This window comes from Purpureocillium takamizusanense, chromosome 6 (assembly GCF_022605165.1).
Source record: "Purpureocillium takamizusanense chromosome 6, complete sequence".
Classification (NCBI taxonomy): Eukaryota; Fungi; Ascomycota; class Sordariomycetes; order Hypocreales; family Ophiocordycipitaceae; genus Purpureocillium; species Purpureocillium takamizusanense.
The window spans coordinates 1,730,748-1,755,733 of NC_063073.1; the positions used below are offsets into that span (position 1 = coordinate 1,730,748).

A 24,986-nucleotide genomic window follows, 5' to 3' on the forward strand; every position below is an offset into this window, starting at 1 on the left:
GACAGTGTTACATGGCAGTCCCCACGGCCGGAGTACCGTTTCCCTGATGAGTGTTTGGGACAATGCAAACGTGATGTCGACATCACGGCAGACTCAGGCCAAACTCTGCTACGCGATGCCACTGACCACCACTCCAAACTTCCATGTGTGTAGCGACACGACAAGCACGGCCAAGAAGAGACGAGACACGCGAGACGCACGGCAGGCACGAGCGTCAATGAAACATAAACCTCTACCGAGGCGATACCCAACTAGCACTCGCATCACTCTGACACCTCATCCTCCGTCATGTCGACCAAAGCGCGGATAAACAGGCGAGGGAGCCGCGAAACGTCGCTCTCAAGCCTCTCCTTGTTGATTACCTCGGCAGATTCCACCATGTAAGCCTCCGCGAATGCCTTCCATGCCCTGCACTGGTGTTCCGTCCTCCCGCCCGGCCTGGGAAAATATGAAGCATTCGCTTCCATGGCCCCGACCGCCTGCTGAACGCCCGCCTCATCCATACTCATCGGCTTGGCCTGATCGAAGTCGAGGAGGAAGAGCCATGTCTTATGAGTGTAACAGACTCCTACTCCCTCAAAGGGCACCACATCAGGGCCGATGTAGGTGCCGTCCTCGGCATCAGAGCCGTAGTGATCCAAGCCTGGCACATCTTGACGCACCCTCTTGCCGCCCAAAACAAACTTGACGCCGCCCCCATCGTGCCGAACCGCCCAATGCATCACCGCCATGGTGCGGCCCATGCCCCGAGCAACATCTTCGACACTGATCCCAATCTCGACAAGCTCTTCAAGATGAAGCGCAATGTCTGGCAGTGGGAAAGTCTGGCCGCCTTCACCGCGGTGGGCAACCTTTCCCAGGAAGACACGTACGAGGCAGTCCCTGTCGAGGAGAGACCTCCGTGCCCTCGCCTGGAACTTCTTTGGGCAGAGATTCTTGATGAGAAGCTCGAGAAACCGCTCTGGTGGAGGCGAGATGTGCTCTGCGACGGAAAACTGCGCAGCGGAGAGAAACCCTTCGCGTTCCATGGCGGCTGCAAACCGAGGATACCAAGTATTGAATATGGTATGCTCTCTGCACCCCAACGGAAAGTATGCAATGGGCTGAGGCACCTCGACATCGTCGACGCAATACCGCCTGATCTGGTAGTATGTCGCCATGTGGACTCTCAAGTCCCGTCGCAGGGCAGAGGAGCCCGTGTCCTTGGCCACCTTGACAATCTTCGAGCTGTCGCCAACGCGAAAGACCACGCCGCAGCTGCCGGCGCCAATCTTGTCAAAGGGCATCGATTCTGCGGCCGGTGAGGATTCGGGTCCTGAAGGGAAAGACATACTAGTTCCTGCCGTCAACGTCGTGATCGACGTGTTTGGATGATGTTTGAGCTGGAAGTAGAGCGGAGCGGGAAGTAAGAGGGAAAACAAGGAGGAAACAAGCGTACAGTAGTTCCTTACAAGACAGGGTGCATGGAGATGTCGCTGGGCCATCAATATCTGTGCGGGAAGGTCGGTCCTTCGGCAAGGAAGGCGTGCTGGACGTGGCCTGCGAACATAGTAGTGGCGAGAAGCACCGCTTTTGGTATTGGCAGATGCCGCCGAAAAGACGGAGCACTATGGGAAGTCTCAATGCAATAACGAAAATGCTTGTCATGATTCGTATTAGGCAAGGCCTTGCGGCCATAGATAAGTTTATGGGAATCCCTCATCGTACACGGAGACCGAGTCTCCGACCATAATCATCGGCAGCTGACTTGCGACCCCATGCCCCTTGGCCTTCTCATGCCGCATGTGCGAGCCGAAATACACCTTGCCGTCGAATCTCCTTGTCTTGGCCAGCGTTGAGAAGGGCTCCTGCCTCCTCTCTGCCGTCACCTGGTCGACGCAAACCATGTGGCACCTCCTGCAGGCCCCAAGGAACTTGAAGTCCTGGTCGCCAATTCGGACGCCGTCCCAAGAATCTTCCGAATATGCCGGCTCGCCTGGTTGATCCGGCAGGCTCTCAATGACCACGTTTGGCCTAAATGTCGCGTCTGAGACTGCTTCACCACCGCGCCTCTCAATCTCTTGGTTCAAGGCAACGACACTCGAGCTGTGCACAAGTAGCATTGGACTTTCGTTGGCCAGCAAAATTCGCCCAAGCTGCTGCTGCTCCGAGTCTGAGTCCGGCGGTGATGGAATATCAGGGAACGCACCAGGCAGGGGTTGCCTCGTCTTGCACGGGCGCTGGTACTTCTGCATACGAGCCTTGGTCGTCCGACTACTCAAGCCCCTGCCTCCCGCTGGAAATCTTGCCAACACGCAAGGCACACCCAGGGCGTCGGCGAAGAAGTCGTTGATCTCGCTTGAGCTGTAAGATTGGGCTGATATCTCCTCGCCGCAAACTCGTGATGATGTTTGGTGGGATCTCTTGTCGAACAGGTCGGGCTTCGCAGACAGCGGAATCTCCACAAACCGATACGCTTCTTTCTGTCCAGGTTCCTGGTGCTCGACGCGCAAAAGTCCTCGGTGGAAATCCAGATACGGCCGCAACAGCGCCATCTTGGGGTACCGCTTCTGATTGAGAGCCTGGCCCGACCCTCGATGTACCAAACACCACTCACGATCCCAAGCCAAGCCCTCGGGTCTGACCTCCCAGCGCGTGCCCACGGCAACATTGAAGCCTGCACAGCTTTTAATTGGGTAGACTGTAATCGCTTTGACTCGTAGGGGAGCCGCATGCTTGGCTGGGCGTTGTGGCGACACGGTGGCAGGTATTGGCGCAGATTGCTCCACGAAGAACTCTGTCATGAATCCGAGGAACTTTTCCACGTCAGATATGGTGCTCATAGCGCCAAGACTGGCCCGGATGACTCCTGTGGGCTTGCCAGCCATGATGTCGTTATCGGTTCCGCAACGAAATCCTGCAGAAAGGTTTCTCCGCATCTCCCATGGCTCGAGTCCAAGAGACGTGGCTATCGATCCGGGGCTGCAAAGTCCGCCAGTCCGGACGTGCATTCCCTTAAGGATGGCCAATTTGTCAAACTCGGCGAGGCTTACCCAGCCCCCATCACTATTGACAAGGTTGAATGATACAATCGGTCCCGTGGGTGGTGACTCCAACGCATCTGGACAATCAGTATATAAAGCGCAAACCGGAACACCGTTTCCGTGCTGCAGGCTGCGTAGTCCCTTGTACAGCTTTGACGCCAGAAAGCGCGTGTGCGCGCTCACTCGGTCCATTGAGCCAAAGAGCTTCTTGTGCACCGTCATTGCGGCATCGACCGCCATGATGTTATGAAACGGGAGTGTCCCATCCTCCAGGCGCTCGTGAAGAAACTGGGCTTTCCGGGCATGCCATTGCTCTTTGACACAGACCACCATGTCGACGGTGCCGCCGCCAAAGTACCGACGGTGGTCAAAGACAGCTTCGGCGGAGCGTCGCACGATGAGCGCGCCGACATCCGGAAACCCAAATATCTTGTACAGGCTGAGAACGATAAAGTCGGCAGCGAGCTCAGGAGCCCCCAAGTCCAGCTGCGAGGTTGCACTCAGCGAGGCGGCGTCGAGCAGGGTATATAGTTGCCGCGAGCCTGTCGCAGCCTGGTCCTTGAGACGTTTGGCCCAAGACAGGGGATAGCGTCGTCCATTCATATGAGACTGAGCGGAAAAGGAAAACAACGCTGTCGATTCGGCGGCGACGTCATGGAACGGGTCTTGCCCTTGGATCCATGACTGGACTCCATCGTCGTCGAGGCACGCGGCATGAAGTGCGTCCTCGCGTGCCCCCACCAAGCTCGTGTGACACGCCTGGTGGTGCGCGTAGACATAACCATGCGGCAGCGAGCGCATTGCCTCCACAACTAGCTTCACGCCGGCTGTGGCGTTGGCGACAAAGACGAGGTCATACTCGGCCGGGTCAGCCTTGAAGAAGCCGAGGAGCCGCAGCCGTATATCCTCAATGCGTGTGGTGGAGAGCTGAGACGGCCAGGACGCAGAGTGAGGATTGCCGTATAAAACCGAAGACAGTTCGGCAGCAAACGAGTCCATCAAGGACTTGGCGCATACCGTGGACCCAGCATGGTCGAGGTAGACGGAGTCTGCTTGCTTGTTGAGCACGGTCACACAGCGCTTTGAGGGGGCTTTTGGGAGAGGAGGAATGGGAAACGACTCACCCCGTAGCATGGGGAATTCCCGATGGCGAAACTCGTCCACGGCCGCATTATACGCGGAAGTCGGGTGGCCGGCCATGATATGGTAGTGATTGGACAAGAAATGAGGCTGTCTCGGTATCAGCGAGGCGCGGCCCCTTGATGACTGCGCGTCAAAGGCCGGTTGCGACGGCCGTGCCACTGTGCGACTCGTCCGATACGAAGTCGGCGAGCACGGGTGTAACGGTGGTCAGCCCCAGTCCTGCTGTGCTAGTCTGGGAATCAGCAAGTCCCGGGGATGCGACATCGTCGGGTGGGACAGGACTGTATTTGACCGCGAAGTGGAGGAGTGAGAGGGGAGGGGAGGTTCGCCTCTTAGAGTGGTCGTTATCGTGATGGTTAGGTACTAATATGTGGTTCCAGGCTGCGTACTCTGCTGTCGGTCACCGCCGCCGCCCCGGAGATCGCCACCCTCCAGCGCAGTCGACAGCGCCCACATTCAGCGGCGCAATCGTTTCGTTGCGCCGCGGGTCGTTATTGGTGCGCAGACAACTCGAGGGCAGGCGCACAGTCTTGTCGGTAGTTAGGAGACTGTACGGTGCACCGTAGTGTCCGAGCCGTGCATGCGGCAGCCTCCCACGTTTGCACGTACCTTATTTCCCACGAGCACAGTGCGCACTGACCGCCCTGCACTTCCCCGCAGCGGAGAGCTAAGGTCCCTGGACAGAGCCTGCCCGCTGGAGAGACGTGGACGTGTGCAGGGCCCCCACCAGCACAGTCAGCGGCGGTGCCTGCCCCTGCTGTAGCCCTTGCGCCAGAGGGCACCTGACTAGACGGTTTGCTCTTACAGACTGGACCCGTCAACTTCCAGCAAGCGCTTCTCGAAGGGGCCACCAGCTGGTGATAGTGCACCTCCACTACTACGGCCGATGGACTGGGCTGCCCGCCGGATCACTGAAGCGGTGCGCCGGCGCTGGCAGGCCTCCACCACCCCCACTAAGCCGCATTGAGCCCGGAGGAGCAAACACACTGAAGGTGTGCCCAGCACTGGCTCCACACCCTGGTTCGACCTCCACTGCTGCCCGCTTACTTGGATTCAGCCTCCTCATTCTGGCCAACGCCGTCCCTTTGCTCACCTCACAACCACTCACCTCTCGCATGGTCTGGTCAGTCAAGGGCCCATCCACGCAGCCTCGCTTTCGTACTGCTTCTGCAAAGCTGTGTTTCGCGCTCTCTCATCAATACTCAGTTCGTCGTCCCCTTTCTTCCATATCGCCTCGCCTCCGCACCTTCTCCGCTCAGTCCCGTCCGCGTCTGCTCCCTGCGTATACCCTCACACGCGTGTCGTAATCGCCGCTCACCCCATCCACCCGAACCCTCTTTCAGCCAGAGTGCTGCTCTCTTCCATCATCGTCTCCTTAGCCCCGTGGGCATTCTTTGTATCGCGGATTGACTCTCCCGTGCTCGTCCTCTGAACTGTGCTTCAGAGCTCTCCACCTCTCTGCATCTTTGCCGCGTGCTGCCTTCTTCAATTCTTTCTCTGCCTCAACACGTCAATTTTTGTTTCTCTTTTCAGAATGTCTGCTCTAACAACCTTTGCGCCGCTGGCCAACAGGTAAAGCCACTCTGCCATCGTGTCGGAGACTACGGTGCCAACTGATGTTCAAGCGCCTCGCACGACGCCTCCGACGTTAACACGCCTGCCACCGACCGCAGTCCGAGCCTCAAGGCGCGTCCTAGCCACCGACATGGACTCGTACACATCGTACCGTGACTCCTCGGCGCGGTCTCCCAACGAACGAACCTGGGGGCGCGACGACCGAGAGGACCGAGGTGACCGAGGCGACAATTTCTACCGCGCCAGATCACCCGGTATAGACCACCGCATCCGCCAGTGGCTCGCCTGACCTGAACTAACTTGATTCCGTCCTCATTGCAGGCAACGATCGACGAGAACGTCGACGCTCTCGTTCCCCCGGCCCTGTCGACCGGTACGAGCCCCGATCTCGCCGCGATGATCGCGACAGAGATGATCGGCGTCGCATCGCCGAGCCGCCCGCAAACATCGATCGCTATGTGCCGGGTCAAGACGCGTCGTCTCCTGCCATCACCACAAACCCCTTAGCTGACCCTGCTCGGCTCAACTACCAGGTTGGGTTCTCCTACTTTGGTGAATGGTGGAGGATGAATGAACGAATCAAGGATGAGAAGGAGCGGGCACGGACCGGTCGCAGAAGAGAGCCCGAACGCCCGCGAGGCACGCGCGAGGCGCAGGAAGAGCGCGATAGAGAAAAGGCCAAGATTCAAGCCGCCTACGACGCGTACAAGGAGGAGCTTCAAGCCAAGATGGCTCGGCAATTCGTCTCTGAACACAAGAAGGAGCAGTGGTTCAGAGAGAGATATGTCACCGAGGTCAAATACGAGCTACGAGCCAAGCTCAACGAGATGCGCCGTGGTGCCTACAGCCAATGGGAGCAAGATCTCGAATCCGGCACGTTTGATAACTTTTCGCTCGAGGGCCTTCCGAAAAGCGAGAGCAACGGCGCTGGCGGTGTCGTCGAGAAGGAGGAGGGCGAGGCCACCGCTAGTAACGAGATCCTCGGTGTCGGCGACCTCGTGCCTGCTAGCGGCGCCGATATCCGCGACGAGAACCAGTTCCAACCCACGCTCCTCATCAAGACGATCGCGCCCCACGTCAGCCGCCATAACTTGGAAGTGTTTTGCAAGGAGAATCTGGGCGAGGAGGAGGGCGGATTCAAATGGCTCTCGCTCTCTGACCCCAATCCCAGCAAACGTTACCACAGAATTGGCTGGGTGATGCTACACCCTTCGTCGGAAACCACAATCCCGGCTGACCGGGCTGATCTCAAAGACGAGGACGGCGACGAAGCGATAAAATCGCCCCAGCCGGTGTCTACGGCAGAAAAGGCTCTCGACGCTGTCAACGGGAAGACGGTCAAAGACGAGGTCCGTGGTGACTTTGTCTGCCATGTCGGGGTTCACAACCCCCCTTCGAACCCGAGAAAGAAGGCCCTCTGGGATTTATTCTCGGCGCCCGAACGCATCGAGAAGGATTTGCTGTTGGTCCAGAGGCTGGTCAACAAGTTCGAAGAAGACTTTGGCTCTGACTTCTCGGCTGTCCTCAAGGTTGAGGAGAAGACGGAGGAGCTCCGGCAGTCCGGAAACCTCAAGCCCGTCGTGTCTGCACAGGCTCCCAAAAAGGTCAAAAAGTCGCGGGACATGGACGTGGCGATGGACGACGAGGATGGCCTGGTCGAGGAAGACGAGGATGACGGCGCCATCGATGACGACGAGACAGACGACGAAGATCTGCTCATCAAGAAGAAGCAACTCGATCTCCTGACCGAGTATCTTCGTCGGGTCTTCAACTTCTGCTTCTTCTGTGTCTTCGAGAGCGATTCCATCCACGAGCTTACGCGGAAATGCCCGGGCGGCCATCTCCGACGACCTCGGAGCACGCTTTCTTCAACGGCGAGGGAGGTGGCAAGAGCCAGTGCCAACGGCGATCCATTCCCTGACAAAAAGCGGTCGGAAGCCGGGGAGGAGGGCGAGGCAGACGCGCCAGAAGGCGAGAAGAAGTTCCGCAACACATCCACCAAGACTGAACAGCAGCTTCTCAGGGCCTACAACTGGGTCAAGACTTTTGAGGACAAGCTTACGCAGATCCTGGATCCGCTGTCTGTCAACCTCCGTAAGCTGGGTGGACGGCCGGTCGATGAGGCCGTTGATGAGGAGTGCGCCAAGTTTGTAAAGCAGGAGGACGAGCATAAGTGGCGATGCAAAGTCCCAGAGTGTACTAAGCTCTTCAAGGAGGAGCACTTCTGGAAGAAGCACGTCGAAAAGAGACACGCAGAATGGCTGGACGCGATGAGGAACGAGGTATGTTGCATGACTCGTCAACCTTGACAGACAAAGCAGGATCGCGTGACTAATCGTCTTTTTCAGTTCGAACTCATTAACTCCTATGTTATTGATCCTTCGCACATTGCTCCCTCGAGGACCGATCCAAACTCCAACGGTCACTTCCCAACACCGAACGGCCAGTCGGCGGCTGGAACCCCCAGAGGATTCAACCTTCAAAACTTCTCCGTCAACGGCGTTATGGGGATGCCGGGCTTCCCGATGCCTCCAGGCGGCTTTCCGCCCATGTTCGCCGGTATGCAGGGGGCGGGAGGCTGGAACCCCGCGGGCGATGATCGATCGAGCGGCCCGATACGTCGAGGCGGCAGCATGGGCGGTGGCCGTGGACAATTTCGCTCCGGCCCGTACGACCGGCGCGGAGGCGGTCGTTGGGACGGTGGCCGGAACAGAGCAGGCGGGTCTCGATGGGGAGATGGTGCCGGTGGTGCGGCTGGAGGGCCGCGAGAGGCAGTTCAAGGTCGAAGCCTCAAGAGCTACGAGGATCTCGACCAGGTGTCAGGCGGCGGCGGTGGCGAGCTCAACTATTAGACACCATGCACGGGTACTTGGTATGCGAGCGAGTGTATCGGCGGCGAACAAGCGAGGGATGCAACAAAAAAAAACTGGGCCTAGCCCTGGTGTACAATAGGCGCTATGAGGCATGTATAGCTGCTATAAAGCGACTCTCTTGAGCAACCCGTCAAGTGTCAACGCTGAGCGGTGACTTCGTGATGATGCCGCTGCCCCAGATTTCAGTTCTCGGTGTGGGTGGCTCGGTCTGCGGACGCGGGACGGCAGGGTGGGTCTACCGAGTCCCACTCGAACCAATTGCAAGGCGCGATATGGGCGCTCCCACAACCTCGAAACCCCGCCGCCCTGGTTTTTTTTGATCTTCTCAAATCTTGCCGCACCCATTCAAGCCCAGCGCCGTGCCGCACCGCTGTCACAATGGGACTTCTCGCAGAGTCCAAAAGGTATACACTCACCCACACAAGAGTTTGTTACTTCCCATGCTAATGCGTCATGGTATAGTCGGGGCAAGATCAACAAGGACCCCAACAACACAAAATGGACCCGCGACACGACAACTTTCGGCCAGAAGATGCTACGAGCGCACGGCTGGCAGCCCGGCGAGTTTCTGGGAGCCAAGGACGCAGCGCACTCTACCCTGCACACCGCAGCAAACGCCTCGTACATCCGCGTTTCGGTCAAGGACGACGTTAAAGGCTTGGGATGGAACAAGGCCAAGGAAGACGAGGTGACGGGGCTGGACGTCTTCTCAGACTTGCTGAGCCGCCTGAATGGCAAGTCAGAAGAGTCTCTCGAGGGCGAGAGGCAGGCGCGCTTGGTCATGAAGATGAACCAGTACGTCGAGCAAAAGTATGGACCGATGCGATTCGTCCAAGGCGGGTTCCTGATTGGCGATTCCATGAAGGAGTTGATGGAGAATGATACGGCCGCCGAGGAGACCCCGAATTCGACGAAGAAGGAAAAGAAGAGCAAGAAGCGGAAGGCCTCTGACGTCGAGGACGCCGACGAGGACAATGAGAGCGAGACCAAGAAGGAGAAGCGGCGCCGAAAGGAAGAGAAGCGGGCGAAGAAAGCCGCAGCCGAGTCGACAACCGACAACGGCGACGACAGCGCTCGAGCGGACGAGAAGAAAAAGAAGAAGTCCAAAAAGGCGGATATTCCCAACGAAACGGACGAGGCCAAGATAGACAAGCGCAAGTCCAACTCCAAGGACAAGAAGTCGTCAACAGAGGAGAGCGAGGCCGACGAGCCCAAGAAGTCAAGGAAGAGTAAGAAGGACAAGAGGGAGAAGAAGGAGAAAAAGAAGCGGAAGAAGGCTGAGACCGACGAATCTTCCGAGGGGAGTGCAGACGACTCGGCTGTGCCGACAGGTGTTTCAACGCCCTCGGGAAGCGGCACAGGCACGTCCACGCCGAGAGGAACCCGCAACTTTGTCCGGTCTAGATTTATCGCAGCCAAGAGGCAGGCGATGTTGGATACTAAGGCTCTGAACCAGGTACGTTGCCCTGAAAGACTACTGCCAGTTACCGCAAATTCATTCGCTAACAACGTCACAGATCTTCATGGTCAAGACATAGACGCATGGGAACAGCGCTTACACATATAGAATCTCGGGCATTGATTTAGCGAATTCAGGGAAAGGCGTTGCGCTGGCTAGCGTGGTTGTTGTCTTGTCCGACTGGCGAGCTGCCATGGCCTTCGTGGGTATTCAAGCGGACAGTAGATCTCTCAAGATAGAGTAATTAAAGTCGAATAACTGTCAAGCATCACCATTCTTGCCATCGAACGGCTGTGTCGCCGAACTATCGTCGTCCTATGCGCGCTCCATCCCAGGGACAGTAGCGCTGGTCTTCCAGGGCTACAATCATCGGCCCAGCCCATGGCCACGTCGCAGTCACACCGCCTTTCGTGAGCTAAGGCAACCATCGGATGTAATAACAGGGCCTAGAGGGGCGCCTGAACAGGCAGATGAGGCGTCACGTGCTCCCGCCAGCTGCCTCGCAGGCCTGGCCGGGGTCACCAGCTGTTCAGGCCCTCCTTCCCAACATATAAAGCTGCTCCCCCCAACTTTCTCTGCTCTTCCCTTTTCTTCTCCCCTTCATCATTCTCCCGCACATTTTCGTATGCAGCCCGTCCCCCTGCAAAACATCACCCTGCCACAACACACTTGCCTTGCGGCACATGTCACCCACTCGTGCTATATATGATGATGGGCTGACCATCATCAAGCCTTCCGCTCAATAATTCACATTCTTCTTGGCCCTCGTCCTTTAACATCCGCCAACAATGTTTGGCGATGTAGTGTGGCTCCCTACTACGAAACACCGCCTCGAGATGCTCCTCAATGACGCACAGCTCCGTCCAGCAACATGTCACGCAAGGCACTCCTACACCCTCGGCGCTTAACAGCATTACAATGGCTCTTTCCCCACGCCCTGCAATCCTCCAAACTTCTCGAGGCGCGCTATCCGTGAGTGGTCCCCTGCTGCCCACCGTGGGCTTTCCTCGCTCACCGATACCACTTGCAGAGAAGACACGCGACAAATGACTTGTCCAACCACTGAGGCACCACGACCAAAAAAGAAAACCTTCGATCGGCACTGCGTGTGACCAACAGCTCAATCTGCCTCTGCCGTCTCGTCCTGGGCAGGACGTTAAAAGGCCCATTTGCAGCCGGCAATCACCAAAGGTTTGCTTCGGTGGGCTGTTCTCGGTGTTGGTAAGATATGGTATCGCCTCGTTGAAAGAGCATCTGGCTAACTCGGGCCCTGAGCCAAACACCATGGATGCCGGATTAGCAACATCCTGGGCATGATGCCAAAAGGCCCACTGGTGGAAACAAGCGCCTATTGCTTGTTGTGAGTTGCGTTTCTTTGACGTGCCATCCTCTACTGACCAGGGTTTTTGAATCAGGTGTGCCCCTCAGAAAGAATTCTGTCACTGCCACGGAGTGTCTGCGTGCTATTTTGCACACAACATACACAACATATCCTGGCCACGGCCTGATAAACGAGACCCGAGAATGAAACTCGTGGGCCTATGTGAGCTATCGCCATCCTGGCGGCCGGTGTGATGAAGTGTGACAGGGCCACGCATCATGGGTTATCCCCAGGTGCGTGCGGGCGGCTGTTTGCTTTCGAAGTCGCGACATGCACGGACGTCTGGGTGCTCCCCAGCGGCCCTGCACTGCGTGACCTCGGTCAAGCAGCCGCCGTTTCTCCCTCGGGGCGTTTCTGAAGGGGACAAGCGCGATAGTAAGAGCAATATGCCGGACAAAGACAAGAACCACAGCGCGGCAGAAGCTACTTTGCCCCGGAGCCAGCATCTCGGACTCGGCCGAGGACGTCTAGTGGTCCCAAGCGCCTCGCTCAGCAGGACTGAGTGTCCATCTTGGGCCTAAACCTTCTCAGGTTACCATATAACGAGGGAGATTCCCACCGGGCGTGGGCTGGTCGCGCCTCCCCATGGCATTGCCATAGCGCCCGTTCACTTTGCGCATCGGTATGGACAGTGGTTGGTGCGAGGGGCGGTGAGGTTGACAAGAGGGGACATCAGGTGGGGGATTCAGTCCTGGCGGGATGACGCTTGATTCTCGACAGTGAATAGCCGGACTCGATGAATTCAAGCCTGACCTTGTTCCCAAACAAACGGTCCAACCGCAATCGTGACTGGTATTTAGGTGCATGTGGATACCTCGAGGGCGTTCGGTCACGCGAGCAGAGTGTCGTCGCCCAACGGGTCGTGCACGAACCACAGTGTGGTGATCTGACAAGAGCCGGTACGACGATGTCTCAATTGGCCATGCTGAGGGTCAGTGGGCGCTCAGTTGGTTGCTGCTGCTGCATCATAGACAGATGTCGGCAATTAGAAGCCCAAGGAGCGTGTGAAATATCGTGTAGTGAGTAGAGCCAGGGCATCTTCTTCTTGCCACCTCGCATTGAGCTGCAAAGGGCAAACATACATCATTGTAATTCAGTAACGTCGAGACCTATCACATAAACAGGTCCCGAATCTCACTTATTTTTTGGCGCCAGCGTTCATATGTCGTATCGCAAATTTTATCATCATGCAGTCTTTTTACAGGCTCATCAACCCCTCAGGGCAAACTCCAAAGCACCGTCCGTTGAGGCTAAGAACTCCAAGCTCCTTCGATCCCGGCCATTCCGCATCGCACTACTACTGTACAAAACCTATGAGACAAACATGTATACGACGCCCGTCACTGCGGGAGCTCTGGAGCAGCCACAGTACCAGTAGCAACAGCAGCAAGGTGCTTGTTGTTGCCGTCGTCAGGGCGTGCGTAGATTGGTGATGTATTTTTTTGGTTTTTTTCTTTTACTTGGCGTTGCGGCCAATGTTGCTGCCAGAGTGACTTTTGTTAGCAGCTTGTTTACTAGCTTCCCTTTTGTCCCTCTTCTGCTGCGACTGCTAGGGACGATGGATGCTGCCGCGGCGAGGATATTCTTGAGGGGAGGAGGCGACGACGTACTTGTGGAAGAGCTGGCTGAAGATGCCGCCCTTGACCTGCTGGTCCGACAAGCTCTGGCGGCGGGCGGCGTCCTGCTTGTTCTTGTGCTGCTGGAGGCTCTCGAAGGCGGGCATGAGGCCGGAGCTCTGCGAGGGTGGGATTGTTCATGTTAGTGTTCTGCGCTCTCTGCGACGGAAAGTGACTTGTATGATACAACGGCGACGACGATGACGACGACTAACAGGATGAGGGCTGTAGGATGGGGTGTGGGGATGAAAGACACATGGTAGCCAGGAGGAGTGAGAGGAGGAGGGGGGGGATCGGTCGGCGACTAACCCTGCGGCGGGTGCCGGTAGATGCCGGCTCAGAGGCCTGTTGGTTCTGGGGCTCGCTCATGATGAGGGCGACGTCGAGGATGTCGTTCGTGGTGTTGGATAGAGTCGCGGAACTGGCTGTGTGGTGTTGATGATGTTGATGATGTTTTGTCTGGTATTATACGGGAGGATGAGCAGGATGATGATGATGATGACGATGGGCAGCAAGACGAGCAGATGGCAGAAGCCGTGATGGAGGGGGAGGGGGGAGGAGGGCGCCTCGTCTTCTTATAAGGAAACCCGAGGAGGGGGAGGGGGGTGTCGTCCTCGTCCCGAGCTGCTCCTCTTCCTCCAACAACAGCAGCAGCAGCAGCAGCAGTTCCTCCTCTTCCTTCCCAAGGCTTCTTCTCGCTGTTGGTATTACTACGTACTGCCAATGGGACGGGGGCGGCAGACGTGGGACAAGCTTTCCCCAGGCCAGCGTGTGGCGTGACCCAATGACGTTTGGCTGGCCACCCTCCAATGTGTGGACTTTTGTACCAATGGCATTGGATCCAATTCGGTCGTTTCCCCCCCCCCTCCCCCCTTCAAGTTCCAGCTCCCTCTCCTCCCCCTCATCCTGTCACTGCTGTGTGCTGCTGCTGCTGCTGCTGCCGGTGTTCCATTTTCGGTACGGGCCTGCAAGAGAGTGATGTGTAGGGGAAACGCCGAGACATCAATCACCCCACCCCTCCTCATCCTCTCCTACTACTACTACTACTAATGTACTGTACTCCTGCTTTCGTCGTGGACGAATTATGACGGGGTCAAGAGGGAGCAGCAGCCAACAGTAGCAGCAGAGTAGGCACGCGAGCAAGGAGGAGGGGGGGGGGGTTAGGCCCGGCGGGCGTCAAATGGATCGTTGACGCGAGCTTCGGTGACGGCGGCAGTTGGCGGCGATGCGCAGGCCCGGCCCCACGGATCCCGGCAATCGGGGGGTCTTCCGACGAACTAAAGTCCTCCTGCTCCCCCTGCTCCTGCTCCTCCTCTCTTCTGCCAAACGGGCGGGACGGGGGAGGGGGGCCTGGATTGATTTGAATACTGGGGCGATTGTTCTCTCTTCTTCTTTCTTCGATTCTTTCGATTGTTTAGCGTAGTGCTACGTACTATAAATTGGAGCACGTCATGGCCCCCCCGACCCCGAGAGACAGACAGAGAGAGAGTCATTGGCGGGTGGTGGGCAGCGTCGCGACAGGAACGCCCTGCGGCGATCGCCGTGGGGTCGTGATGTTGACCATTCTCGGTAGGTAGGAGAAAGAATACCCTACCACCTACCACGGTACTCTTGCTCCTCTACCTCTCCAACGACAAAGTAGGCCGTCCATCCGTCCATCGATCCCCGGTGCTCCACCTGCCAGAGGCGGATGGGGATGGGTTTGCCAGTGGGGCACAATGAGTTCGTAGTACGGATTAGTAGTACTGCTAGGGCTGGGTCTCGACAGTGGTGGGCATCTCGCTCTTCTGCGGCATCTCACAATGCATCGATTGGCGGGCTTCCTGATGCCCCTGGGATATCATGGCATCACGGATGCAAATCTTCATCTCATATAGACATCTCGCTCTGACGCGCGCGTGCGCCCCACGGCGTGCAAAAGTCTACCTCTTACTTCCCCTGCTACCCCCCCACCCCCTTTTCTCTCTACTCTTCAGTGCGTCTCACTGATGCTGCCCTACCTGCCAACGTTACTCCTTCTCTAGTCTCACTGCCGGGTTCCGCTCGATGAAGCCCAGGTCCACCTTGTGCCCCAGCAGCTCGCGGATGTTGGAAATCTTGTACTTGATCATGGTCGGCCGCTCCAGGCTAAGCCCCCAGCCGAAGACGCGCATTTCCTTGGGCAGCCCCATGGCCTCGAGCATCTCGGGTCGGAACATGCCGCTGTTACCAATCTCCACCAGCTTGCCGAGCCCCTTATGGTACGAGAAGATCTCCATGCTCGGCTCTGTGTACGGGTTGTACGCCGGCTTGAACTTGAGATCCGTGATGCCCATCTTGGTGAAGAAGACCTCCATAAACTCCATCAACCCACCCAGCGAGAGCCCATAGTCGGCGATGACGCCCTCCACCTGGTGGAACTCAGCCAAGTGCGTCGCGTCCACCGTCTCGTTGCGGAACACGCGGTCAATGGAAAAGTACCGTGCCGGCTTGGGCCGCCCGTCGGGGCCCTTTGTCGCCGCCAGCTTGTGCAGCATCGCCGCCGAGATGGACGTTGTGTGCGTCCGCAGCACCAGCTTGAGCGACTCGTCCGCCGACCACGGGTACCGGTATCCGATGGACCCATACTTGCCGTCCTGGTGCACCTCCTTGACGTTGTTCCAGTAGGCGGCCGTGTCCTGGCCCTCGCCCTGCGGCCGCGGCTTCTCCGCCACCTTTGGGTCCGAGATGTAAAACGTGTCCTGCAGGTCACGCGCCGGGTGCTGCTGCGGCACAAAGAGCGCGTCAAAGTTCCAGAAGCCCGTCTCGACAAACTTGTTGGTCGGCATCTCCTCGAAGCCCATCTCGAAGAAAATTTGCCGGAACTCGTGCCGCACCTTGTTGAGCGGGTGCAGCGCTCCTGCATTCTGGTCCGACCCCAGCGCCTTGAAGTTGTACGGCTTGAACGTGGCCGTTTTCCACGCACCCGACGATATCATGTCGGCCGTCAGGTCTGTCTCCTCCTTCTGGATCTCGAGTGCAAACTTGGGGCCTTTGTCGGCCTTGAAGGTGATGATCTTTTGCATGCGGATCAATTTGCGCTTCTTGAGATCGGCGATGACCTTGGCGTCGCCCGTCCGTGTCTCCTTGATCTTTTGCAGCTGCGCCCGAGTAACATCCTGGATGGAATCGGCCTGATGCACTCTTAGTTAGCCAGCAGTTGCGTACCTGGGCTGACGCCCTCTCGCTTCTGTCCTCGCCCTCGCCCCGACTCGTCACGGGGCCAGCCTGACAATCAAAAGAAAGGGAGAAAACGCACAGTGGCCACCAGCTTGCCGTCCTTGCTCTTGGAGATCCACTTCTCCCTGAAGGCCTTGCCCTGGCCAAGCTTGGTGACATTCTTGTCGCCAATGGCCTTTTCCAGCTCCGGGATCGTCAAGCCCTCCATGGCCTGCTTCAGCGCCTCAAAGACACGGGCCTCGTGGGACCCGTGCTCGGCAATCTGCTCGGCCTCGGGCTCCAAAAGGGCCTCCTCGCGCTCAATCGTCTCGTACGTAATCATTGACCGGGAGCCCAGCCGGTCGAGGGCGGCCTTGACCTCCTGGAACTGAGCATCGGGGAAGGCGTCGGCGGTCTGGATCGGGCTCGCCTCAGACAAGGCCAGCAGGATCCGACTGGTGAGGTCGCCCGAGGGGGCGGAGCTCGAGGTCGTCATGTCGATTGCGCGTGCGCTCGCTCGGCTCGCTCGCTCTCCCCTTGGTGCTGTAGTTGGGTCGGACGGTTGAGGGTATGGTGGTAACAGTCGTGTATCTGAGTCACTTTGCGGTGGTGACTTTTTAGGCGGCATCCATGGATCCATCCCACTTCCGATGGCGGGGTCCAGTCCGGTCCCTTCCAACAACTGGGCTGCTGTGGCGGGCGGTGGCCCAGGGGTGGGCGACTCTTGAGCCCTCCGCTGCCGGATTTACCTTAAAGCGTCCCGCCATGCCGTCCGCCTTTGGCGCCTCACAGCAGTGGAGGCCAGTTTACCACCCAGACTGCAGTGACCAGCGGAGCCTAATAAACCACCCACATCACTTCCAGGCGCGCGCGCCGCAACCAGCCCGCCCGAGCTCCTACCGAACTGGAACTGCCCGCAAACCAGCCTGTCCGCCTGGGGCAGGCCGTCCATCAACATTCATCCCTGCACAAGCTCGCTCCCAGCACCACTACCGCCGCCGCCAAGGACCCTCCTCCCAGTTGGGCCAACGTCAGCGTTTCGAGAACCCGTCCCTTGGTCGCTCCCTCACCGTCCATGTCCGCGATCGTACCCATGATGCGCTCCGCATGAGCTCGAGCTGCTCCGATGCAGAACCGGCCCAGCCAGCGCCGATGACGACAACCCGAATACCATGAGCGATGACGCCTCCCCCCGCAGGACGGCGCGCGGCGACGGCGCATCGCCACGTGCCATGGGAGCACCGTCGAGCGCGCCGCCGCCGCCGCCGCCCATCGATCGAGAAGACGACGAGCCCGACGACCACGGCGGCGACCTTGGCGATGCTGCGCCGCCCTCCCCGTCGCGCTCGCGCTCTGGGTCGCGGCCCCGGCGCAAGAAGAGGAGCCGCAAGAAGCGAAACCCCGGCCTCGCCAAGAAGCTCACCTTCATCACCCACCTCCTCAAGACGCTCGACCTGGTTGTCTTTGCCGAACTAAGCGCCCTGTACTATATGGAGTATGCAGCGCAGCTCCCCAGACTGACCGAGCAACCTTGGTTCGCCCGCTGACCTCGTCTCTCCCTCAAGATGCTCCATGTTTCGCTTCCTGCTGCGTGCCGCTGGCCAGTACATATACCTGACGCCCAAAGACAACTCTTTCCCGTTCTTCATGCCGGCCAGCCGCCTGCACGTTCTACTCATCATCATACCCAACCTCATCTGCATGCTGCTGCATCTGTTTGGCCGTCTCCCGCACGGACCCGGCTTCCACCGGGGGTACCAGCACGGCGGGCTCATCATCGACTTTGTCGGCCAGCGGCCGCCGACCTACCGACTATACTACGTCCTAGCGGACATTGTCATACTTGCCGTGCAGTGTCTCATGCTCACGGTGCACACCCAGAGGGAAAAGATGCGCGTTGCCCTCAAGACTTTTAGACCGCTGGTGCCGGACATCGCGCAGGAGCTGGCGACGGCACGGTCCGCCGAGGACCTGGATGCCGAGGAGCGGGGTGTGCTTCGACATGCACCAGGCATGGACGTGGATGAGGCCGAAGAAGACGGCGGCGTCGAGCTGCAAACGTTGAACACGGACGGGGCGCAGGAAGGCGAGGACAGTGCGCGCATGGAGGCGTCGGGCTCGCTGCTGCGGCCAGTCACGACCGAGGCCGGCTCCAGATCCCAGCTGTCGGATATCATGAACTCGGGCAACGCGGTCCTCGGCGAGTACCACATCGTCCGCTCGCTCGCCTCGGCGGCGATTGACCTCGAGCGCTCGGCCGCCAACTCGCTCCAGACCATCGGCTACGGCGCGACCATGGCGGCTCTGCGCGCGCGGAGACAAGGTGCTGCGGCTCAAACGGCGACGCAGCATCCTAATAGATAGACCGTTGATACCACGACCGGATATAAATGTTGCACGACGCCACTTGCACCATGTCAGCTTATGATTACGCTATCTTCCTACCCACGTTCCCTACGCCTGTGCCCTTTACTGAAACGACCAAGTCGCCCGACTCGTCCTCGACGTCTCGCAGTCCCCAGCTGCTCGCACCAAACGTCTTGAGGTCTCTCGCCAAGCCGACCAGGTCCTCCGTCCCGATGACTTCCCTTCCTATCCGTAGCCGGCCCACGTCCTCTGACCCCATGGCCATGAGTATCAGCACGGCGCCCGCCGACACCTGGCTCACGCAGCCACCCTGTTCGATCTGCTCCAGCAGCTGGTAGGCGCACCGCTTGCCAATGTCCTCGGGCACAACGCCACCCGACGGCGGCACGACCACGTCTGCCGAGTAGAGCACGCCCGTGGAGCTCGACTCGGCGACAAGGCTAAGGCCGAAACCGATGCCGAGCCGGCGCTTGTTGCCCGACTTGTCCGTGGGCACCAGCGGGGCCTGGTCGTACTGCGCCGCGACGTGGATGTCCGAGACGAGCGGGTTGAGGACCTCGCGGGCCGAGTGGATCATGCGGGCGTTGTTGGACGCCGACACGCCGGTGCAGTACGCGACGCCGCGGATGCGCTTTATCCTCCCGGGGCTGCGGTTCAGGTGCAGCGTCTTGGGCAGCCGGACCTGGCTGGCGAAGCGCAGCTCGACGCACCCGCCGCCGCCCTTGCCGCCGGGCCCGGCGCACGACCGTGACAGCACGCGCAGTTCGATGCGCGCGGGGGGGATGCCGAAGAGCCCCAGGAGCGGCAGGACGGCGGTGCGGAACGTGTCGACAGAGACGTCGCCCGTCTCCGTCGCGGCGGTGATGACGCCGGGGCCCGAGAAGCGCACGTTCATGTGCGCTTTGGAGAAGGGCGCCAGCAGGCACAGCGGCAGCAGGAAATAGGTGATGCCGCGGGTGCATGAGTCCGGGATGTGGTGCTCGATAACATCGCCCTCGACGGCGCCCTGGCCCGCAATGGTGCCCGAGATGAGGCCCGGGTGGTACGTGATGGTGGTGCCCGTATAGGATATTTGCATCGAGGAGCCGTTGGTGACGGCCTCGAGGAGCCGCAGGAAGGAGATTTCATGCGAGGCGAGGCCTGGGTTTGTCGGTGATGAGCTGCGGATCTTGGAGATGTGGATGGGCCGGCCGGTGAGCGTCGAGATGGTGAGCCGCCGCGCAAAGGACCGATGTCCCGTGAAGCGCAGGTACTCGGGCGCTGGATTGGACATTTTGAGCGTCCGGGCTGTCGGGAGCGAGGGAGGGAGGAGGGGGGGGGGTATCTTGTTGCGCAGAGGAGGACTGCCTATCTGGAGGCGCGTGCATTAGTAGCCGCCGCCGCTCAAAAAATCATTGAAAAATTATGCCGGTCCCTGCACCACCCATCGCGCAGCACGACTCATCACCGCCTGCTCATTACAGCGCGTGCAGGGCGCTAAGAAACTTTGTTGCGCTCTTATCGATAACAGCGTCCCTGGGCAAGGCAACCCGCTCAAATATGCAACCAGGGGACCATCAACTCTCCGAACTCGTCTTGCATCCCATCGAGCTTCAACGAGAACGGTTTCCGCCCCTCCCCCCCCCTCCTACCGCAGCACCGTCGAAGCATGCCCGGCCGTCCGCTGCTTCTCGATCTAGGAAGTCCAAGCGGTCCCATTTGTCGGTCATGTCTTTATAGCATCCGACGGCATGTCGCCCGGCCTGCGGCCGCCGCTTACAGCTCCCAGGCGTCTCGGAGGTCGAAGCCGCAACCCAGAATAGCCGACGCCGTCAGCCGTCCCCCGGACCAGAATGAGCTCAGGCAATATCTCCAAAGCATTCAGGAGCTGCAGGGGTCTTCCTCCAAGGATGGCGACGTGCAAGACTTTTCGGTCCGCTTTTTCGAGCAAAACGAGACGAGCCGCGCCGAAGTCGACGAGAAGGATTTCGACTCTTTGCAGAGCGTACTGGACGGCTCAGACTTCAAAGATGCAATTCTCGACATACAGGGCGCCTTGGAGAGCCAGGAAGATCGTGACAGTTTTCAGACGGTCATGCGAGAGATGGGCGGCGACTTTGACAAGGTGGCTTCGGCCGACGATATGGAGAAGATGTTGGCCAAGATGCAGGCCTACACCGACTCACTCGACGCGGAGATGGACAAATTCGGCGCCGAATTTGACCTGCCAAAGGAGCTAATCGACACATTGCGACAAGACGTGTCGGGCCTGGACGATCTGGAGGACCTGGAGGACCTGGAGGACATGCCGGACCTAGAGGGCCTTCCGCTTCTCGATGAGACGGGGCGACGACGCATCTCCCCTCCGCAAATTTCCGAAAAGCCGTGGACACCGAATCAGCGCAAAAAAATCACGAGGCTCAACTCCATCCTGGCTCGCGTATTTAGGGACCTACGCCGCGAACCTGGCCTGACCAAGAAGAGCGTTTCGTCCGTCTACAAAGCGTACCACGCAGCCAGGCTCCCTCTGGCGCGCGGCTGGGGCAACGTACCGGTTGATGTCTGGGACCTCCTCTGGACAATATTTTCGGCGGACGAGTCCATCAACACGCACAGACTGGCTCATGTCTCCATGCTGGCAAGGGATATGAGCGCGGCCAAGATCACACTCAGTCCGTTGCAACAACTGCTGACCATTGAGGCCGTTTTTGTCGACGGCTGGGAGGCCAAGGCGATCGAGAACTGGAGGCGATGCATGAGCACCCTGGGTGATGAGAAATCAGAGACCTTTCAGCAGTTCTGGGAGCTCGGTGTGCGCATATACTGCCGCACCGGGGACGTGGAGCAGGCGCAGCGGGCGGCAGGCAAGCTCCTGGAAAAGCGCCTGGACGCGCGCATACTCATGCCTCTGATCCGGACGCTCTCTGAGCAAGGTACCCCGGAGGGCCAGGAGCAAGCCTGGGCGACCTATCGGCAGATGAGGGACCTCTTAGGCGGGGGGATGAAGCTTGCAGACTACGACCAGGTGGTGGCGTATTTCCTCACCACCAACCAGACCGAAAATGCTCTGTACGCCTTTGTCGACATGATGAGCGATGGCCAGATCGACCTGAAGCGGCAAAAATACATGCCCTCGGTCGTCGCAAACAAGTTCTTCCTCGGCAAGTGGCTCAAGCGGCTGATTGGCGCCGGTGACCTGGACGGCGCCTTCAGCGTGGTCGAGTTCATGCGATCAAAGGGCGTTGATGCGGCGCCGATACACCTCAACGGCTTGATCGGTGCATGGCAGAGGTCGGGCGGTGCCGATGATCTCGTCAAGGCGGACAAGTTGGCCTGGGATATGATCGAATCGCGCGTCAGCTTTGTGCGCGCACGAAAAGCTGGGAGCATCATCACTCGACCTGGCCCATCGTCAGGCACAGCACCTTGGCCAAGGGCCACATTGGAAACGTTTTGTCTCCTGGCTGAAAACTATCGCCTGCGCGACCTACACACCAAACTCGCGTCACTGTGGGCTGCGTTCCGCGATGCCGAGATCAGCCCCGACGCCTTCATGATGAACCAGTTGCTCGAGTCGTACATCCAGGCCGGGCAGCCCAAAGAGGCCATGGCGCTGTATCGCTCCCTCGTGACCGAGCGTGGGGTCGCTCCCGACCCCTATACTTTCAGCGCGCTGTGGAAGACGCTGGCCGTGAACCGTCTTCACGTCGTCGCCCCCGACGCCCTCGAGGAAGAAGTCGCGGCGACACGCGCCCTCTTCAAGGAGACGCTCAACTTCAAGCACGTGTTTCAACCCGACGGCATCGACGGGCAGCTCGCCCGCAAGATGCTCCACACCTTCCGCCGGCTCAAGGACAACGCCGGCCTCCTCGTCGCCATGACCGCCCTCAAGAACGTGTTGGGCTTCCTGCCGCCCGAGACGCTCGCGTTGGAGCTCCTCCTCGGCACCACCAAGCTCGCGTTGGACACGCCCCCGCAGCGAAGGCGCCTCATGCTCGCGAAGCGCGACCTCGACCGCGCGCTCCTGGCGTGGGCCAACAACGAAGAAGGCAGCGGCGAGGGCGCGGAGCGTCTCGAGGGCCGCCGCGGCGAGGCCCTCTACGAGTACCTCCAGAAGAGGTTCTGGCCTGACGAGGGCGCCTACGAGGACAAGAGGAGGGTCCTCGTCGAGGTGGCCAAGGAGATGGGCGTGCACAAGCTCTTGGCGGCAAAGACTGGTGGCGGGCGCAAGGCATAGATGGCCGCCGTGTATGTACGATTTGTGATATAGGATGATCTATAGTGACAGGGGACGGAGGCTGCGCACCCCGGCTTGATGATGAGGCTAGAGTGCGGGCTTGTACTTGATAGTAAACTAGACGACCACCAGAGACAGATACATCTTGTATAGTATCCCCTACTCTCCCGTCTTGATATAGACAGACGCAAGGCAAAAGGGCTTTTCTTTCCGTGGCTGGTTCCTAGCGTTGACGGTGAGCACCACCACCACCACCACCACCACCATGAGATGGACTCGTGACGTATGTACGTGGCGGGGAGAGCGTATGCATTGCATGCATGTATGTAGCATTATTACGAATAGCGAGGCCCCCGAAAGAAAGCCCACCCGTATCTACCTACTCCAAACCCAAACCAAACCAAACCAGCCGCAGCTTCCCATCCCGTGTCATTTTTCGACCGCGTCCCATAACCCTGCTTGGACCCGCGCGGTCTTCTTTAATCTATCTAGCCCTATTTCTCTCGCCTGCCCGCGTACAAACCCATCGAGGGCGCGTACACTCTCCTCCTATCCGGGGACAAAATGGAGAGGGAAGAAAAGGCCCAATAAGGAGTTTTGGCGGGCAAAGTAGGAAAGGGGAGGGAAAAGAGAAGGAACCCAAAAGACACACACGCAGACACGCAAAAACTCCATCGCTATGCATTGTATCGCATGAACCGAACCCGTTGGTTATCCCAAAGGGGGAGCGACGACACTAGAGGGTGAGAGTGCTCCCTCTACTGCTCGTCGTCAAAAAATTTCTTGGGCCGCCTTATCCTGCCGGACTTTCGCGGCAAGTGGTGTGTCGGCTTCTCTGGCCACGGCGGCTCCTCCCCGTGGCGATCCAGCTGCCTCTCCTCGGCGGCAGAGGGGATATCGCTCCGCCCTGAGCGGGAGATGCCGCCGCTCCGACGACAATTCGTCGTCTTATTCTTTTTATTCGCCGCCTTTGTCGTCGTCGTCGTCGTTGTGGTATGTCTCGCGACCTTTGGCAGCTTCGTCCTCTGGCCCGACTCCTACGTCAGGTCCATCTTCTCGGTTTCGTGACCATCGTCGAGCCTGTCGCCGACCGAGCTGAGGCCCGAGCTTGCTGCCGACGGCGACGACGCATGGTGGTGGCCGTTTGTCTGCGCCCCCTCCTGCCCCGCGCGGTGTCCCGCATCGTCGTTGTCGTCGCCGTCGTCGATTTGCGGCGGCGGTGTAAAGTACGCGCGGCTGCGCTCCATGACCCAGTCGTCGATGCTCATGATCGGTCCGCCCTCGACCTGAATGTCCGCGACCGCGTCGAGGGGCTTCCCGATGAGGGTGCCGTTCCATTTCGAATCCTCGCCCGCCTTGCTGTGCTTCATCTTAAGAGCTGTATTCTCCGTCAGCGCATCTGTCTGTATCCGACGCGACCACACCTGGTCGCACGCGATCCACAGTCGACGACCTGGGGGCATGTGCTCGACCACCTACCGCTCAAGTAGTCGGTCGCATCCGACTCGCCGTCACCCTTGCCCATCTCCATTAGCTCCTTCATGACGGGGCCCGAGAACCACTCGAGGAACTCGTCCACGCCGCGCAGGTCCTCGTCGCCGTCGTCGCCGTTCTGGCGCCAGTGCTCGTCCGTGGGCGTCCGCTCCGGCTGCAGCGCGCCCACGTCCTGCAGCGCCATGCGCAGCTCCACCACCGTGTAGTCGCTCGCCTCGCCGCGCGCGTGTACCGCATGCGCTGCCGTCTTCTCGCACAGGGTCTGCAGGTACCGCGCCGCGAGGTCCGTCAGAGAGTCAAGCACCGCGCCCCGCGTCGCGTGGTAGCCCGCCGCGCGGAGCACCTGCAGGATCACGGGCCGCAGCAGGGCATGGAAAATCGCCGGCTGCCCGGCCATGTCGAAGGTGGTTTGGTGAAGCTCGCTGTCGTGCTTGTCTGGAGGGGTGTGGTGCCGATGGTTGCTCCTCTAGTTGGACGGCCGCGAGAGTTGCTCGAGCCGATGCTGTCGCAGTGTGGGCTTCATCGGGCACGTCGACAATAGCACACGAGGCGCATGTTCCACAGAATACAGAAAAATTGGTGGCAGGGCTTTTATGTCGACGCCGTGGGTTGTATGCAGTGTCGAGGTTTGAAGGTCTGGCAAACATGTTTGGAGCGCCATT

General features: G+C 59.2%; 10 protein-coding genes across 11 annotated transcripts; 4 read left to right on the top strand and 6 right to left on the bottom strand.

Annotated features, from left to right (window-relative positions):
- Positions 1-126: 126 nt before the first annotated feature.
- JDV02_007015 (uncharacterized protein) lies at positions 127-1,484 on the bottom strand (the record flags this gene model as incomplete). Its single annotated transcript, XM_047988464.1, has 1 exon — positions 127-1,484. The coding sequence occupies one exon, from the start codon at positions 1,482-1,484 to the stop codon at positions 264-266; it is 1,221 nt and encodes a 406-aa protein (XP_047844460.1). The 3' UTR covers positions 127-263.
- Positions 1,485-1,580: 96 nt separating this feature from the next.
- JDV02_007016 (Molybdenum cofactor sulfurtransferase) lies at positions 1,581-4,566 on the bottom strand. The gene has a single exon (XM_047988465.1). It carries the CDS (start codon positions 4,221-4,223, stop codon positions 1,686-1,688), a length of 2,538 nt encoding a protein of 845 aa, XP_047844461.1. The 5' UTR covers positions 4,224-4,566; the 3' UTR covers positions 1,581-1,685.
- A 616-nt stretch (positions 4,567-5,182) lies between these two features.
- Positions 5,183-8,738, top strand: JDV02_007017 (uncharacterized protein). 2 transcript variants are annotated; one of them, XM_047988466.1, is made up of 3 exons: positions 5,183-5,995; positions 6,063-8,023; positions 8,090-8,738. In XM_047988466.1, the coding sequence occupies exons 1-3, from the start codon at positions 5,872-5,874 to the stop codon at positions 8,591-8,593; spliced, it is 2,589 nt and encodes an 862-aa protein (XP_047844462.1). In that variant the 5' UTR covers positions 5,183-5,871; the 3' UTR covers positions 8,594-8,738. The 2 variants fall into 2 exon arrangements, with proteins under 2 accessions (XP_047844462.1, XP_047844463.1); XM_047988467.1 differs by having other exon boundaries at positions 5,183-5,738; positions 5,792-8,023.
- A 203-nt stretch (positions 8,739-8,941) lies between these two features.
- PXR1 (2-acylglycerol O-acyltransferase) lies at positions 8,942-10,336 on the top strand. Its single transcript, XM_047988468.1, has 3 exons — positions 8,942-9,018; positions 9,077-10,070; positions 10,132-10,336. The coding sequence occupies exons 1-3, from the start codon at positions 8,993-8,995 to the stop codon at positions 10,150-10,152; spliced, it is 1,041 nt and encodes a 346-aa protein (XP_047844464.1). The 5' UTR covers positions 8,942-8,992; the 3' UTR covers positions 10,153-10,336.
- A 2,149-nt stretch (positions 10,337-12,485) lies between these two features.
- Positions 12,486-13,742, bottom strand: JDV02_007019 (uncharacterized protein). Its single transcript, XM_047988469.1, has 3 exons — positions 13,380-13,742; positions 13,065-13,189; positions 12,486-12,935 (listed from the first exon to the last, which is right to left on the bottom strand). Exons 1-3 carry the CDS (start codon positions 13,437-13,439, stop codon positions 12,911-12,913), a joined length of 210 nt encoding a protein of 69 aa, XP_047844465.1. The 5' UTR covers positions 13,440-13,742; the 3' UTR covers positions 12,486-12,910.
- Positions 13,743-15,031: 1,289 nt separating this feature from the next.
- On the bottom strand, positions 15,032-16,801 carry FRS2 (Phenylalanine--tRNA ligase). Its single transcript, XM_047988470.1, has 2 exons — positions 16,348-16,801; positions 15,032-16,222 (listed from the first exon to the last, which is right to left on the bottom strand). Exons 1-2 carry the CDS (start codon positions 16,741-16,743, stop codon positions 15,080-15,082), a joined length of 1,539 nt encoding a protein of 512 aa, XP_047844466.1. The 5' UTR covers positions 16,744-16,801; the 3' UTR covers positions 15,032-15,079.
- A 275-nt stretch (positions 16,802-17,076) lies between these two features.
- Positions 17,077-19,913, top strand: JDV02_007021 (uncharacterized protein). The gene is made up of 2 exons (XM_047988471.1): positions 17,077-17,742; positions 17,813-19,913. Exons 1-2 carry the CDS (start codon positions 17,420-17,422, stop codon positions 18,609-18,611), a joined length of 1,122 nt encoding a protein of 373 aa, XP_047844467.1. The 5' UTR covers positions 17,077-17,419; the 3' UTR covers positions 18,612-19,913.
- Positions 18,657-19,941, bottom strand: JDV02_007022 (uncharacterized protein). Its single transcript, XM_047988472.1, has one exon. The coding sequence runs from the start codon at positions 19,885-19,887 to the stop codon at positions 18,676-18,678; it is 1,212 nt and encodes a 403-aa protein (XP_047844468.1). The 5' UTR covers positions 19,888-19,941; the 3' UTR covers positions 18,657-18,675.
- A 263-nt stretch (positions 19,942-20,204) lies between these two features.
- Positions 20,205-23,011, top strand: JDV02_007023 (uncharacterized protein). Its single transcript, XM_047988473.1, has one exon. It carries the CDS (start codon positions 20,263-20,265, stop codon positions 22,828-22,830), a length of 2,568 nt encoding a protein of 855 aa, XP_047844469.1. The 5' UTR covers positions 20,205-20,262; the 3' UTR covers positions 22,831-23,011.
- Positions 23,012-23,145: 134 nt separating this feature from the next.
- On the bottom strand, positions 23,146-24,943 carry JDV02_007024 (uncharacterized protein). Its single transcript, XM_047988474.1, has 2 exons — positions 24,310-24,943; positions 23,146-24,208 (listed from the first exon to the last, which is right to left on the bottom strand). The coding sequence occupies exons 1-2, from the start codon at positions 24,719-24,721 to the stop codon at positions 23,868-23,870; spliced, it is 753 nt and encodes a 250-aa protein (XP_047844470.1). The 5' UTR covers positions 24,722-24,943; the 3' UTR covers positions 23,146-23,867.
- Between the last annotated feature and the right edge of the window lie 43 nt (positions 24,944-24,986).